This window comes from Scyliorhinus canicula, chromosome 4 (assembly GCF_902713615.1).
Source record: "Scyliorhinus canicula chromosome 4, sScyCan1.1, whole genome shotgun sequence".
Lineage (NCBI taxonomy): Eukaryota > Metazoa > Chordata > Chondrichthyes > Carcharhiniformes > Scyliorhinidae > Scyliorhinus > Scyliorhinus canicula.
Window position 1 is genome coordinate 144,526,598 of NC_052149.1, and position 16,858 is coordinate 144,543,455.

At 46.3% G+C, this 16,858-nt stretch overlaps 1 protein-coding gene across 1 annotated transcript in view; it reads left to right on the forward strand.

Annotated features, from left to right (window-relative positions):
* Window positions 1–16,858, forward strand: part of LOC119965058 (dedicator of cytokinesis protein 2-like) — a 759,716-nt gene that overhangs the window by 59,727 nt on the left and 683,131 nt on the right. Inside the window, exons 2-3 of the mRNA XM_038795299.1 lie at window positions 12,472–12,555; window positions 14,871–14,911. Of these exons, the coding sequence (XP_038651227.1) occupies window positions 12,472–12,555; window positions 14,871–14,911 (125 nt within the window). The remainder of the gene's footprint in view (window positions 1–12,471; window positions 12,556–14,870; window positions 14,912–16,858) is intronic.

The window sequence follows — 16,858 nt, forward strand, 5'->3', positions numbered from 1 at the left end:
ACTACCCATGTCCAATCATTCATTTTTGTTTTTAAAGAGCTACAGTGGATGTGATATTATTTGCCAATATTCTCCCATCCTTACCTGATCTGGCTTTCATGTCACTCCAGATCCACAACAATCTGGCTGACTCTTAAATACCTCTGCAATGGCCTTGCAAGCCACTCAATTAAGGGTGAGTGATAAATGCTGGCTCAGCCAGTGATGGCCACATCCCATGAATGAATAAGAAAGTGTTTTCATGAGGTTTGACTTACTCTGACTTGGAGACAGTCAGTATATTGTTTTTTCTTGAAACTATTTATTTATGCTGTTTATATATTGTAAGTATGTTGTTCTCTGGACACAGACTTTTCTGTGTCTTGCCTTCTTAAAGCCTCTTGGCCAACAGGGCAGGATGGTGGCACACTGGTTAGCAATGCTGCGTCACAGCGCCAGGGATCCGGGTTCCATTCCGACCTTGGGTGACTGTGTGGAGTTTGCATGTTCTCCCCGTATCTGCATGGGCTTCCTCCAGATGTTCCCACAGTCCAGAGCTGCGCAAGTTAGGGGGAATTGGCCATGCTAACATTGCCCCTCAGTGTCCAAAGATTAGATGAGGTTACAGGGTTATGAGGATAGATGGGGGAGTGGGGCTAGTGCAGACTCAATGGGCTGAATGACCTCCTTCTGCACTGTAGGGATTCTATGGATTCCATGGATCTGACTCTGATCTGAAACTTACATAACTATTAAGATCATTTGTCTCATTATCATAACAATTAACCCTTTATAGTAAGAATCACTCAGAGCCATTTGACATTATTTATTGATTTGGCAGATTTTCTCAGCGATCATGTGTCAGTCTTCTCCAAAGTTCTTCTTAAATTTTGTAAGTTGTCATGTGTATGAATATTACTCTAAAATGAACAGGTTTCTAAAAGAAGACGCAAATATCAAAAAGTGATAAAAATGTAAATGTCAGAAAGGACTCCCTCCATCAAGCGCGGAGCAGGAAATGGGGAAAACGTAAGATGCTCACGTGGGGTGAAGAAAACAGCATGGACTTGATGGGCCAAATGGCCTGTTGTTATGTTGAAACATTCAACAATTGTATAAATTTTAATGTTTTTCTTTGAATAGCGGAGGAATTTAAACACAAATTTAGCACGAAAATGGGAATCAGGTTATAAATATATTGAAATAACAATTTTTGACATTATGAAGCTTAAAAAAGCATTGCCATAATTGTTCTGTTGGTAATAGAACAGAATCACACAACAGTATAGGAAGGATCCACCCTGTTTATTGGGCGAGGCGGTGGGAGAAATTAGTAACAGAAAGAGAGGTGTTCCTATCGAATGAGGGTTTGATTAGTATGCATCTTAAAGAGGTTAGCTGCAGATAAGGAGCAGTGAGCTGACCCTTTGTGCCACTCCGATACACAGGCAGGCAGAGGAAGTGGCTTTAAAGCACATCGGTTTCTTGTTGCTGATCTCAATTAATCTGTCGAAGGTTAAAAGGAAATGGAAAGTCAGCCTTTTTGCCATTTGTTCCTGCCGCTTCATTGCTCAGTGCACTCATTCCATGCAATACAGGTAGATATGTGAACTGATTCCAGTCTGTCCTCAGCTTTATGGCCAACCCCCTCCCCACACACACACATAATAATAAAATTAAAGTGGCATTTACAATGGATATAGTTCAAAACGTAAATGCCATTCTTTTCAGTCCATGAATGATAGTACACCTCTGTCAGGATGGTGGACTAATATGACAGCATTAGTTAAAGCAGATTTGGTATACTAGCAAAATAAACTCCTTCAGTGCTGTAAATTCCATGATCAGAAAGAGTAGAAAGCAAATTTGAAACCAGAACGGTATTATTTGATTTGAAGATTTGCAAACAGTGACAGAGAATAATAATGATCTGTATTTTCACAAGTAGGCTTACATTAACACTGCAATAAAGTTACTGTGAAAAAGCCCCTGGTCGCCACATTCCAGCTGCCAGTTCAGTACACACAGGGAGAATTCAGAATGTCCAAATTACCTAACAGCACGTCTTTCGGGACTTCTGGGAGGAAACTGGAGCACCCGGAGGAAACCCACGCAGACACAGGGAGAATGTGCAGACTCCGCACAGTCAGTGACCCAAGCTGGAAATTGAACCTGGGACTCCCTGGAGCTGTGAAGCAACAGTGCTAACCACTGTGCCGACGTGAATGTTTGAATATACCTGTCATTTTGGCTTTGTTGGAAGCTCGCGGGTCATAAGATTGTGGGGTCACAGCCTATTCAGGATTTGAACACAAAGGGTGCGAATGGGAACAGAGTGCCATAGTGAGTGTGTTTAGCCAGGTGTTTCCAGGTGCTTGGAGTGTCGAGAAACCCCACGCTATTGAGCAGGACTCAGTTCTCATTTGGAAAGATTTGGGACCTCAGCGGGGAACTCCTCGACAAGGCCATACTTAGTCCCGTTTTCTGCACTGATGACTCCGCTCGCCAGAACTTCTCAGTGCAGAAGGAGATTGAGACACTATTTCTAAAATGGCTTCCTGATCTCTCGACCCCTCGACGTGACCCCCAAATCTCCAAAAGCTCAAACTCATCTATATCTTGGATTAAGCGGGAGGGGTCCTCAGGCCCTCAGCCCCATGGGAGTGCCAGGGTGCCACCCTGCCCAGAGGGCAAGCACCTTGGGCCTCCGATCCCCTGGGAGAACCCCATGAGTGCTGTTATGCCTGGTCGCCATTTGTGAAGACCAACACTGAACGGGGTGCAGGGTGTGCGGTCCAGTGAGCAGGGCCCCCCAGCACTGGCCGGGTGTGCGTAGGCAGGGCGTGTCGGGTGGAGGGGGGTGCAGGACCCCATGTCTGGGGGGGATGGGCATGATATTGCTGGTCAGGCGGCACGGTGGCACAGTGGTTAGCATTGCTGCCTACGGCGCTGAGGACCCGGGTTCGAATCCCGGCCCTGAGTCACTGTCTGTGAGGAGTTTGCACATTCTCCCCGTGTCTGTGTGGGTTTCACCCCCACAACCCAAAGATGTGCAGGTTAGGTGGATTGGCCACGTTAAATTGCCCATTAATTGGAAATAATGAATTGGATATTCTAAATTTTTTTTTTTTTAAAAGAATGATATTGCTGGTCAGCCCGCTTCGCAGAACAAAGAGCCAGAGGTGTCATACTGGTTGTGGTGCAGGTTTACTAATCTGTCTCATGCAAGTGTACACCACTGCCCCTACCACTTTCTCCACCCTCTTCCCCCACCTGCCAATACCCCCCCTCCATTTCCATGCGCACATCCCTCCTACCTACCACCCCCCCCTCCCCACCCCCAAACACACCCAGTGCCCTCTCAGCGACCCACAACCTTGGCCTTCCTCACTCTACTGCTAGGCCTAGGTGTTTCCCCAAGATGCACATCAGAGGTGGAGGCAGCTAGCTGCTGACCATGCCCCATGGCCTTTGTTGCCCCTGGTGGTTGTCCTCTGGGGGCTCTGTGGCCAGAGGGCCCTGGCGTACTTGACAGCAGCACATGCACAGCCGTGCCACCCTGTTCCAGGTGTTGGCTGCGAGATGCAGCTTCATCAGAGGGGTGGAACTTGGGGAGTTGGTGGCCACTATTGCCAGTCCATAGGATCGGTCTGGGTTGACAAGCAGTATCTCCTCCTCCTGGCCGGTGCCCCTAAGTACCTGGGGTTCCCCTCGGGATGGAGAGGCAGTTGGATTGAGCCCCGGCTGCCTCTGTATCATCTGATTCTGCCAGTCCTGGTGGCTCCTCAATGTCTGCTCCATGGTGTCGATACCCTTGGCGATGCTTCTCAGTGACTGGGACATGGGTCGGCGCCGTAGGATGGAGGTCCTCGAGAATGGACATGTGGTCAGTGGGAGGTGACTGCTCTGTCCTTGGCCACCGCTGCAACCACCAGGGCCCGCTCCTCGAAGATAGTGAGGATGCTAATGTCCGGCACCCCGCATCAGTCTCCCAATGGTTGTGGGACAGCTTTTCCTACGGAGGCACAGAGAGAGCATTGTTAGCCGCATGTCTGTTTCACCGTGGTGGTGGGGGGGGAGATGGTGTGAAGGAAGTGTGGGGGCGTGAAGGAAGGATTGGTGGGGTGAAGGAATGGTTGGGGAATGAAGTAAGGGTGGGGGGGGTGAGTGGAGAGTTGTGAGTGAAGGGAGGGTTGGAGGGGTGAAGGAAGGGTTGGGGTGAAGGAAGGGGTGGGGGTTGAAGGGAGGGTTGGGGGGGGGGTGAATGGAGGGTTCCTTGAAGGAAAGATTGGGGGGTTGCATTGGGGTGCTGCCAACTCACACGTGTGGCCCAGTGTAGATCGTTGATCGTCTTGCAGCACTGGAAGCATGTCCTCCTGGTCATGCGGCCCTAGCTGATCGCTGCTGTCACTTCATCCCAAGCAGCGCTGCCTGCCCTGTGGCTCACCTTCTGGGACCCGTGGTGGAACAGAACATCCCTCCTATCCTCGACCGCATCTAGGAGCCCCCCCAGGTTTGCATCTCCAAATCTTGGGGCCGGTCGTCTTGGTGCCATGGCTGCGACATGAGTGTGGTTACCTGTGTATAAACTGTTTAAGTGCTGTACGACCTTGTTAGTGGGTGGCTGGTGGGCACGGTCCCCGTGAATCAGCTGGTGAGCCTTCACTTGCAGCATGAAACTCGTGGGGCCTCCTTAAGTGGACCAATTAACATTGTATTGCGCTGCTGGACTCGCCAGGCCGAGTGTTGGGAAGCTGGCAATAATTACCGCTCGCTATCACACTTAGAAAGCTTTTTGGATAATCGCACCCATCGTTTCCCTAGTGCAGAAGTCTTGCCAATGTATCTAACTCCACAGAGAAACCCCTTATGATGAACAACAATTCATTAGCCCAAGCTTTTACGATGCCCTAATTGCAATCTGGCTCCCAAACCCTTTCAAACCAGGATTTTTAAAAACACTACTGCAGCAGTCATACACACACTAACCCAAACTTTTAATCCTTACAGCACCAATATCGTGAAATATATCTTAAATTCCTACATTTACCATACCTGTCGGTTACAACCTACAAAAAACTAGTTCACTTTGAAAGTGAAAAGAAGCCCCACAGGTCAAAGGATCTGAGGGGTTTAAAGACTTGTGATGTATTTTGGCTTTCTATGAAGTAACAGCTGCACTTTCAACATTTCTGTCTGAGGCAGCAGGTGTAAGGGTCTGGAAAGTGACAAAGCAATGATTTCTCATTGTTTCTGCGGACTGCTCTTTAGCTCCGGACAGGGGTGACTGGTGGGGAGGTCTCTGATATGGGGGTCTCTGAGAAGTGGGTCTCTGATGGGAGGGGCGGTTCCTGATATTGAGCTCTCTGATATGGCGATCTCTGATGAGGGGTCTCTGAGATGGGAGTTTCCGAGATAGGGGCCTCTGATATGGGGGTCTCAGATGGAAGTGTCTCTGTTGGTGAGTCAGTGTGGGAGGGCTGTGACGGGTCACCCTAATGTGTGCATGCGGTGGGGGGGGGGGGGGGGGGGGAGGGGGTGACTGCCATTCCTATGGTGGTGGAGGGGAGATGCCCTCACTGGGAGGGGCGCAGGATTTGCATTATGTGGGGGAGTGGCGCCCGCAGCTGGATCTTGGGCTGATGTCGGGTATCCGATGAAATCCTGTGAGCTCCCCACCATGCATATATTTGCATGGGAGAGGGAACAGTTCCTGGGCGCAGCTTCTAGCATCTGCGCAAACCTGGAATGATTCTTCCCCAGCGGGAGAAGTTCGGGGGAGGTTCTCCGAGCCTGTGGCTTTGTCCTCCCCTGATTCTCTGCCCGGTGGGCTGGGGGGGGGGGGGGGGGGGGGGGGGGGGGGGAGAGGGGGGGGGGGGGCAGGGGGGGGTGTTAGCAGCCACGCAGCGTAAAGCCCCTGGCTTTACATGCGGATATGGGCGGGTCTGTGGCCGCACCTGCTCATGGCGGCAGCGTGTGGTGGCCACGGCGTGCAACATGGCGCCAGCAACGCGCAGACTCGGCCTGCCAAAAAGTGCCCCCTTTAACCCCCCTCACCACACCCGGACCAGCCTCCACTGAAGCCCCCCCTGCCAGCAGAACGGCTCCCTCCCCGACCATGGCGGCGTTGGGCACAGCCCGCAGCCGCCACGCGAGGTCCCCGAACGGTGTGAGCACACCCTAGCGACGCCGTCGTGGACTCGGCCCAGTGGGGGCTGAGCATCAGGGGAGGGCCTGAAGCTGCCCATACGGTGTGTGGTGTACTCCCGAGTGCGCCGTTTTTGAAGGGGCGGACCACTGCATAAACAGCGCCGCACCAATTCCAGCGTAAATGTGGATTCTCTGGCCGATCGCTGAACGCGATTTTGGCGTCGCCGATCGGAGAATCCCGCCCTTCGTCTCCTAAATGGAGAATCCTGCCCATGATTTCCCTTTCACAAGACCATGTTGACTCTACCTGATCACCATATTTTTCAAAGTGCCCTGTTGCAACACCTTTAATAATGGCATCTAATATTTTCCCTGTGACAGATATTAGACTAAGTGGCCTGTACTGTCCTACTTTCTGTCTCCCTCCCTTTTTGAATGACGGAGTTACAGTCATTATTTTCCAATCTAATGGAACCTTACTCGCATCTGGGGGATGTAGGGATTAACATCGGGGAACATTGACACTGAACCACAGAAGGAGATTTTAGGGCCAACGGCCTCGCTGGTTAGGCCACACCTCGAGATTTGCATCCAGTTCTGGTCATCACACGTTTGGAAGGTGTTGAGTCTCCTTGAGAGGTTGCAGAGGAGATTTACTGGAATGGTTCCAAGGATGAGGGATTCTAACCACCCAGTTGGGTTGGAGAAGCTTGGGTTGTTCTCCTTGGAGCAAAGAATATTGAGAGGAGAATTCATTTGAGGTGTACAAGATTATAACAAATTTAATAATGTAGGCAAAGTGAAGTTGGTCCCATTAATGAATGGCACAAGACGAATGGACGCCAATTTAAGGATTTGAGTAAGAGATGCAGGCCATGTTTGAGGAAGAGCTTTTTTACACTGTGAGTGGTAATGACCTGGTACTCATTGCCTGCAAGGGTGATTTCAAAAGGAAAAATGGATAGGTTGTTAATTGAATGGGTAAACAAACAAGGTAAACTTATGGGGATAGAGCAAGAGAATGGGACTGATTGAATTTCTCTACAGAGAGACGGGATGGTCTCAATGGGTCGAATAGCTTCCATCAGTACTGTAATGACTCTAACCTTGCCCTCTCTTGAGGAGTGGCAACCCTCAGGTTATATCACCACCAGTCAGCTCTCTCTCTGAAGGGGGCTATGGCGACTTTCAAACACTCAATGACTATGATCAAAAGCTTGGTCAAAATTATGGGTATTAAGGAATGTGTTAAAGGAGCAGAGAAATAGAGAAAAGGAAGGAGTTCAGAAGGGAAGTTCAGAGTTGAGGGCTCATAGTGCTGAAAGCATGGTTGCCAACATTCAGTAAAAACCAGAGTGGTGTGGAAGTGAATTATTATCAGTACTGTCCTCATGCAGGGCAGCACAGTGGCACAAGTGGTTAGCACAGTTGCCTCATGGCGCCGACGTTCCAGGTTCGATCCCGGCTCTGGGTCACTGTCAGTGTGGAGTTTGCACATTCTCCCCGTGTTTGAGTGGGTTTCACCCCCACAACCCAAAGATGTGCAGGATAGGTTGATTGGCCACACTAAATTGCCCCTTAATTGGAAAAAATTTATTGGATACACTAAATTGATATAAAAAAAAATACTTTCCTCATGCTTCATTCCCAAATTTCCTGGTCTAAAGCTGTATTCCTCAGGTGCTTGAACTCACAGACAACACCTAAAAATAGATTGTTTTTATCACATGGCTGTTTAGGGAGCTTTCTATGCTCAAATTGGCTACCGCATTTTGTATTTTATAACAGTGACTTTTCTCAAAAAGTATATTAGCCGCAATGCACTTTGGGCTTTCCTGAGGATGTGAAAGGTGCTATTAAAATGAATTGCTCCTCCTTCACCCTCTCCCTAGTAATCTGGTCAAACTTCACGGGTGCTGCACTTATGTGATATACTTCCTTTTACACCTCATTGGGTGACTGATTCATCAATAAAAAATATCTTTGGAGGCTAAACCTGTGGTAAATGTCTCCCCACGAGGAGCTGAAAGCGTTTTTGTGTGGTCCTGTGGACAGGGAAAATAGAATGTTTGCTGTTGGAAATGATGGTCCACTGGATCAGGTGGCCTTTCCTCCTTGCACAATCTATTATTTTTAATGACTAAACTTCTCAGAAAATATATGATCAGCTCCTTTACTGCATGGGCAAGACATTTAGTCAGTCATCCAGCAGGTCTCCTCTCATAACAAGAGAAGGAAAGCTAATTAACACCACTGACGACGTGATTTAATTACCCTTCCTTTGATTAATTTACATTTTGTGGGCTCCCGTTGATTATGCAGACTTTACTTTTCATGAGTACTATATTTTGCACCAAGGGCATTTGGAGAGGCAGTTCTCAGAGCTGGGAGCTTTTAGCTGCACTGGCAGGTGTGGCACTGAATGTCCTGTGGGATTTGTTGTCCTCCACAGTGTCTGGGGAATGAGATAGGATGGCAGGAGGCAAAAGCTGCCATCTGCTCACTTTAGCCGCTTGCAAAGAACATGGCAACCTTGACGCTGTGCCATCCTGCTCCACAGTAATACATTTCATTTTATTGCCCATACATTTATTCAGCAAGAGAACGGGTAATAGGATTTCAAAAGCAATGCCCCATCCATCACAGCAATACATGTCCTCTAAGGCACCAGTCAGCAGCCATTACAAGGCAATCGAGGAAATCTATTTTCATTTGTACTTTCAATAAAAATATTTTTGTGCAGTTTTCACCTGTTTTCGAATTAGCATTTAAAATATCACCTTCGCTTTTTCCCTTCAGGTCAGAATTGTAAAATTGGTTCCAGAAACCGATTGCTGGACAGGTATTAACACGGATGAGAGAGCAAAGTACAGCATAAACACCAGACAACATCATAGAATAGAATACAGTCTAGCAAGCAGGGTAGAATAACAGACCAGAGGTAAATGTAAAATCCAGAGCCGACGTCACTGCAGAATACAGGCTGGAGATCAATGTAGAATACAAGCTGGAGATCAATGTAGAATACTGATACGAGATCAATGGAGAATACTGATTGGAGATCAATGTAGAATACTGATTGGAGATCAACGGAGAATACTGATTGGCGATCAGTGGAGTATACTGATTGGAGATCAATGTAGAATACTGATTGGAGATCAATGTAGAATACTGATTGGAGATCAATGGAGAATACTGATTGGAGATCAATGTAGAATACTGATTGGAGATCAATGTAGGATACTCATTGGAGATCAATGTAGAATACTGATTGGAGATCAATATAGGATACAGATTGGAGTACTATATTTTGCATCAGTGCAAAATACTGATAAATATAGATAGATTGGAGAGTTGGGCAGAGAAATCGCAGATGGAGTTCAATCCAGGCAAATGCGAGGTGATGCATTTTGGAAGATCTAACTCAAGAGCAGACTATATGGTCAATGGAAGAGTCCTGGGGAAAATTGATGTACAGAGAGATCTGGGAGTTCAGGTCCATTGTACCCTGAAGGTGGCAACGCAGGTCGATAGAGTGGTCAAGAAGGCATACAGCATGCTTGCCTTCATCGGACGAGGTATTGAGTACAAGAGTCGGCAGGTCATGTTACAGTTGTATCGGACTTTGGTTAGGCCACATTTGGAATACTGCGTGCAGTTCTGGTCGCCACATTACCAGAAGGATGTGGATGCTTTAGAGAGGGTGCAGAGGAGGTTCACCAGGATGTTGCCTGGTATGGAGGGTGCTATCTATGAAGAAAGGTTGAGTAGATTAGGATTGTTTTCATTGGAAAGACGGAGGTTGAGGGGAGACCTGATTGAGGTCTACAAAATTATGAGAGGTATGGACAGGGTGGATAGCAACAAGCTTTTTCCAAGAGTGGGGGTGTCAATTACAAGGGGTCACGATTTCAAGGTGAGAGGGGAAAAGTTTAAGGGAGAAAGTGCGTGGAAAGTTTTTTACGCAGAGGGTGGTGGGTGCCTGGAATGCTTTGCCAGCAGAGGTGGTAGAGGCGGGTACGATAGCATCATTTAAGAGGCATCTGGACAGATATATGAACGGGTGGGGAACAGAGAGAAGTAGACCTTGAAAAATAGGCAACAGGTTTAGATAAAGGATCTGGATCGGCGCAGGCTGAGAGGGCTGAAGGGCCTGTTCCTGTGCTGTAATTTTCTTTGTTCTTTGTTCTATCAATGTAGAATACTGATTGGAGATCAATGTAGCACACAGATTGGAGATCAATGTAGAATACTGATTGGAGATCAATGTAGCATACAGATTGGAGATCAATGTAGAATAGAGATTGGGATCAATGTAGAATACTGATGGAGATCAATGTAAAATTTAGATTGGTTGAATGTAGAATACAGATTGGATCAATGTAGAATACAGATTGGAGATCAATGTAGAATATAGATTGGAGATCAATGTGGAATAAAGATTGGAGATCAATGTAGAATATAGATTGGGATCAATGTAGAATACTGATGGAGATCAATGTAAAATTTAGATTGGTTGAATGTAGAATACTGATTGGAGATCAATGTAGCAAACAGATTGGAGATCAATGTAGAATAGAGATTGGGATCAATGTAGAATACTGATTGGAGATCAATGTAGCATACAGATTGGAGATCAATGTAGAATAGAGATTGGGATCAATGTAGAATACTGATGGAGATCAATGTAAAATTTAGATTGGTTGAATGTAGAATACTGATTGGAGATCAATGTAGCAAACAGATTGGAGATCAATGTAGAATAGAGATTGGGATCAATGTAGAATACTGATTGGAGATCAATGTAGCATACAGATTGGAGATCAATGTAGAATAGAGATTGGGATCAATGTAGAATACTGATGGAGATCAATGTAAAATTTAGATTGGTTGAATGTAGAATACAGATTGGATCAATGTAGAATACAGATTGGAGATCAATGTAGAATATAGATTGGAGATCAATGTGGAATAAAGATTGGAGATCAATGTAGAATATAGATTGGGATCAATGTAGAATACTGATGGAGATCAATGTAAAATTTAGATTGGTTGAATGTAGAATACTGATTGGAGATCAATGTAGCAAACAGATTGGAGATCAATGTAGAATAGAGATTGGGATCAATGTAGAATACTGATGGAGATCAATGTAAAATTTAGATTGGTTGAATGTAGAATACAGATTGGATCAATGTAGAATACAGATTGGAGATCAATGTAGAATATAGATTGGAGATCAATGTGGAATAAAGATTGGAGATCAATGTAGAATATAGATTGGAGATCAAAGTAGAATATAGATTGGAGATCAATGTAAAATATAGATTGGAGATCAATATAGAAAACAGATTGGAGATAAATGTAGAATACAGTCTGGAGATCAATGTAGAATACAGACTAGAGATCAATATAGAATACAGATTGGAGATAAATGTAGAATACAGTCTGGAGATCAATGTAGAATACAGTCTGGAGATCAATATAGAATACTGATTGGAGATAAGTGCAGAATAGAGATTGGGATCAATGTAGAATACTGATGGAGATCAATGTAAAATTTAGATTGGTTGAATGTAGAATACAGATTGGATCAATGTAGAATACAGATTGGAGATCAATGTAGAATATAGATTGGAGATCAATGTGGAATAAAGATTGGAGATCAATGTAGAATATAGATTGGAGATCAAAGTAGAATATAGATTGGAGATCAATGTAAAATATAGATTGGAGATCAATATAGAATACAGATTGGAGTTCAATGTAGAATACAGTTTGTAGATCCATGTCGAATACAGACTAGAGATCAATATCGAATACAGATTGGAGATAAATGTAGAATACAGATTGCAGATCAATGTAGAATACAGACTGGATCAATGTGGAATACAGGCTAGAGCAGAAATTCCGCCTTCTGAACATCACATTACAGTTTTTATGACTTGTGATGGATAGTTTGCTATGTTTAATCTGTGTTGTTGAACTCAAGCCTTGAATTAACTAATATGCTCCCACCTGTAAAGTTTCCTGAATGAACAAACAAATCCGATTGTACAGATCATGAAATATATGTGAAACTCCTCACATTGAAGGATACCCCAGTAGGCCAGGACATAATATAACAGTCTTGACCTTGTAAATCAGTGAGTCGTGCAACTGACTGTGAGCAATACCATGGGGCAGTCTTCTGGGGTTTTCAGTGATTTAATTATGATCTTAAACTGCATTCAAAAGTTCATTTAAATAGTGATGCATAGGATCATTGTGCAAAATAGAAAATGGTCTATTTTGCTTAATGTGAGGTAAGCTAATTTTGTTTAAATATTGTTTTATTTCCAGCCATCTTCAATTTTGAGGCAGAGAAGGATCCTCAGATCTCCCTATCCGTTGGAGACACGGTGCAAATCCTGGAGAAGTGCGAAGGTACGCTGTTTCTCGCCGGCAAAGAGAGAGCAATGTAACTAAATGGACAGTGTTATCTGGTAGAAAGGTAGCATGGACAGACCAGCTTTGCATTAATCATGAGCAAAATAAATATTTTTTGTGGAGAGGTAGTAACACAGCAGCCAATGTAAGATGAATTAACATTCCCAGAACAGTGTTACTCCATCATATTTCTGTTGAGGTTTATTGCACCGTCTTTCCACAGTGCAAGGATTTGAAAAAGCGGGAAAAGTTTGAAAACAACTAATTTATTGAGCTCTGACAAAGAGTCATCCTGACTCGAAATGTTAGTTCCCTTCTGTCTCCGCAGATGCTGTCAGACCTGCCGAGATTGTCCAGTATTTACTGGCTTTGTTTGTAATTTATTCAGACATCTGCTAATTAGTAAAATAATTCTAAGTTTACTGCCGTTGACCCTAAATTTAGGATCAACGCATTGAGCATAGTTAGTTACTAATTGCTGGGATGTGTGTGTGACTGCCATCATGAGGGTGCTACTAATTAGATGTGAACTTTGTCAAATAGCTTCAGGTATTCTGCTTTAAAACTGACCTGTTTGCTGGTTTCAATGGCATGAATTTCCTGTTTATAGCACTAGGTGGCATTTCATTCCAAATAAAGGTTACATTTTTATCATTCATGTTGGGTAATTACAGGGCAGTAACACTAAAGCAGTGAAAATATACTGTAACCAAACTCCATTATCCTTGTACAATGTAACTATCAGAATGGTAGAGAGATACAGAATGATCCATAGATTTAAAACATCTTGTTCCTCTGACAGACGGAAGTCTAATGACTTGATAAATGCCTCTGAGTCCAGAAACCCAGTTTGAAAACCTCAGCCGTGAAACCACATGCTGCTCATTGCAACTGTTTGCAACCCCAGTTTGATGATCATGCATTTGACTGCACCTCGGTCCTATTGTGATTGATCATGAGAAGCTAATCTAAACCTTGCCTCCTGGCCTATTTCTAAAGAGCCACAGGTTTCTATTGGGAATGGCTTTGTGCAGGTGCCACAGTCCGATCTCCCTCACAAATCAGTTTTATTCATGCCACATTGCCAGAGCTCCTACCAATAATCCCCCCTCCCAGCCAAAATGTCCCTCCCACCAAGATGTTACCCCTCGCCAAAATTTCCCTGGCCAAGATGTCCCCCACGCCAAGATTTCCCCCTCTGCCAAGATGTCCCCCACGCCAAGATTTCCCCCTCTGCCAAGATTTCCCCCTCTGCCAAGATGTCCCCCCTGCCAAGATGTCCCCCCATCCACCAAGATGTCTGTCCACCCAGCGAAGAAGTCCATCCCCCCACCAAGATGTCCGCCCCCCCTGTCAAGATGTCTGTCCCCTGGCCAAGCTGTCCACCCCCCCGCCAAGATGTCCACCCCCCGCCAAGATGTCCGCCAAGATGCCTGTCCCCTGGCCGAGATGTCTCTCCGCCAAGGTTTCCCCCTCCGCCACGATGTCCCCCCTCCGAGATGTCCGTCCCCACCTCTAAGATGTCCATCCCCCCGCCAAGATGTCCACCCCCGCCAAGATGTCCACCCCCCCGCCAAGATGTCCACCCCCCGCCAAGATGTCCACCCCCCGGCCAAGATGTCCACCCCCCGCCAAGATGACCACCCCCCGCCAAGATGTCCATCCCCCCGCCAAGATGACCACCCCCCGCCAAGATGACCACCCCCGCCAAGATGTCCATTCCCCCGCCAAGATGTCCATTCCCCCGCCAAGATGTCCATCCCCCCGCCAAGATGCATCCCCCGCCAAGATGTCCCCCCCGCCAAGATGTCCCCCCGCCAAGATGTCGTCCCCCCCCCCAAAATGTCGTCGTCCCCCGCCAAGATGTCTGTCCACCACGCCAAGATGTCCATCACCCGTCAAGATGTCTATCCCTCTGCCAAAATGGCCGTGTCCCCTGGCCAAGACACCCCCCCCCCTCACGCATGTCCCTCCAGCCAAGATGTTTCCCCCCCCCCCCATCAAGACGTAGGTCCAACCATCCGCCAAGACCTCGCACTGGAAACGTGTTGTGCATTGGAAGATATTGAACAAATTGAGACACCCTTCAAGCAGGAGTTCGATAAGTATACAGGACAGAAAAGAAGAGACAATTACTCTGATAGGGTGAGATGATGAGGTTGGAGGAGGATTGAGTGAAGCATAAACAATGGAATTGACCCATTGGGCGACGTAGCCACACCCTGTGCTGTAGAGTTCTAGATAATTCTATGTAAAGAGGAGTCTCAGCAGAACACTGCCTCAGTTTTATTCATATTTTTGTTTGCCCCCAGGTTGGTACATGGGGAGTTTGATGAAAAACAAGTCACAACGGGTAAGTCAATATATTTTAGATTTTACCTATAGATACATAGCTCTATACATTTCTTCATTTGAGAATCAATGGCGTTATATTCCTATTTAATGCAATAGTTTACACATTCATCTTAATTTTGTGTCTCCTTTGTTTTAACTTGGTTGTGTATTATATAACAGGCTCAATGATTACATGAAAGTAAGGCAGGGAATCTTTATGTACATGTATTAGCCAGTATTATCAAAAATAGGGCATTGAGAGAATAAAACCCACGGGGCGGGATTCTCCATTGGCTGAAGCCGAAATTGGGAAACGCGATTGGGTGGCGAATGGGTTCTGATGCCAAAATCATGGCAAGCACCAACTTGACGGCAAATTGCAATTCTCTGTCACCTTGACAGCGGTGTAAATGTGGCCCGGAACGCAAATACAGTAAGCACCACTTGCATATCATTAGCGGGCCTGACCCAGTATTCTTCCGGGCCTCCCCGATATTCTGCCTCCGATGGGCCAAGTTCCCGATGGCGTGGTTCACTTATAAAAATCGTGAAACTATCGTCGTGGCTGAGGGAGTCAGAGGGGGTATCGAAAATGTCCACCATTGCCATAGTTTGCTGACAGCTGTGCCGCAACCCCTCCTGGCCTTGGCAGAAGCCCTCTGGCCAGCAGCACAACAGTCAGCAAACTATGGAGGTGTTGGACACTTTCGCTATCTCCTCTCTCTCCCTCAGCAGTCATGATGCCTGTTTCACGATTTTTCAAAGCACAAGTGAACTATGCCGTCTAGAACTTGGGCCATCCGAGGCGGAGCATCGTGGAGGTCCCAGAGAATGCCTGGTCGGGCCCGTTAATGACATGCAAATGGTGTTTACTGTACGTGTGTCCCTGACCTCATTGATGCCTCTGTTGAGGTGACAAAGAATTGCAATTTGGCGTCAAATCAGTGCCGGCTGCGATTTTGGCGTCGGAACCGATTCTTAGTCTCAGGAACAGAGAATCCAGACAATCGTATTTCAACTGCAGCCATTCTGGCAGTTTTACTATTTGACAATTCAGTCTCAGGTCTGCACCCTATTGTACTGAGTAAGATTAGATTGAACCTGCTCCTGCTGATACCCCCATCTCTCCACTCAAAATCTATTGACCACTTTCCTCCAATTTATGAATAGGCCGAGCTTCAATGAGAAACTTTAATATTCTCTGGAGTGCTTATTAATAGGCCGACATTGTTCTTTCCCCTTCTGTACAAGTCAGTGGATCCTGAGTTCAGCATCAGCTCTGGCTGCAGTTTTTCCTTTTTTTTGCCTGTAGATGGGCAATGCTTCATTAGCTGTTGGGTGAGACACCCGATAAAGGGCAGGTTCGCATAGCAGTTTGCACGTTCCCAGGTGAAGACGGGCTGGTAGAGATCACAAGATACATGGAAATGATTAAGGAAGCCGAACCTTCAATAAAGCCTTGTGTGCATGTCATCTTTGTCAAATCTCTCCTGAGCTTCGTCCTATCCCTGACCTTCTATTTTGCTCCACCTGCTCTACCCTCTCGCCAACAGTATAAAACCCATCACATTTCTCTCTCTCTCTCTTCAGCTCTGAAGAACATAGAACATAGAACAGTACAGCACAGAACAGGCCCTTCGGCCCTCAATGTTGTGCCGAGCCATGATCACCCTACTCAAACCCACGTATCCACCCTATACCCCTAACCCAACAACCCCCGCCTTAACCTTACTTTTATTAGGACACTATGGGCAATTTAGCATGGCCAATCCACCTAACCCGCACATCTTTGGACTGTGGGAGGAAACCGGAGCACCCGGAGGAAACCCACGCACACAGGGGGAGGTGCAGACTCCACACAGACAGTGACCCAGCCGGGAATCGAACCTGGGACCCTGGAGCTGTGAAGCATTTATGCTAACCACCATGCTACCCTGCTGCCCCAGAGCCATACGGACTCAAAACG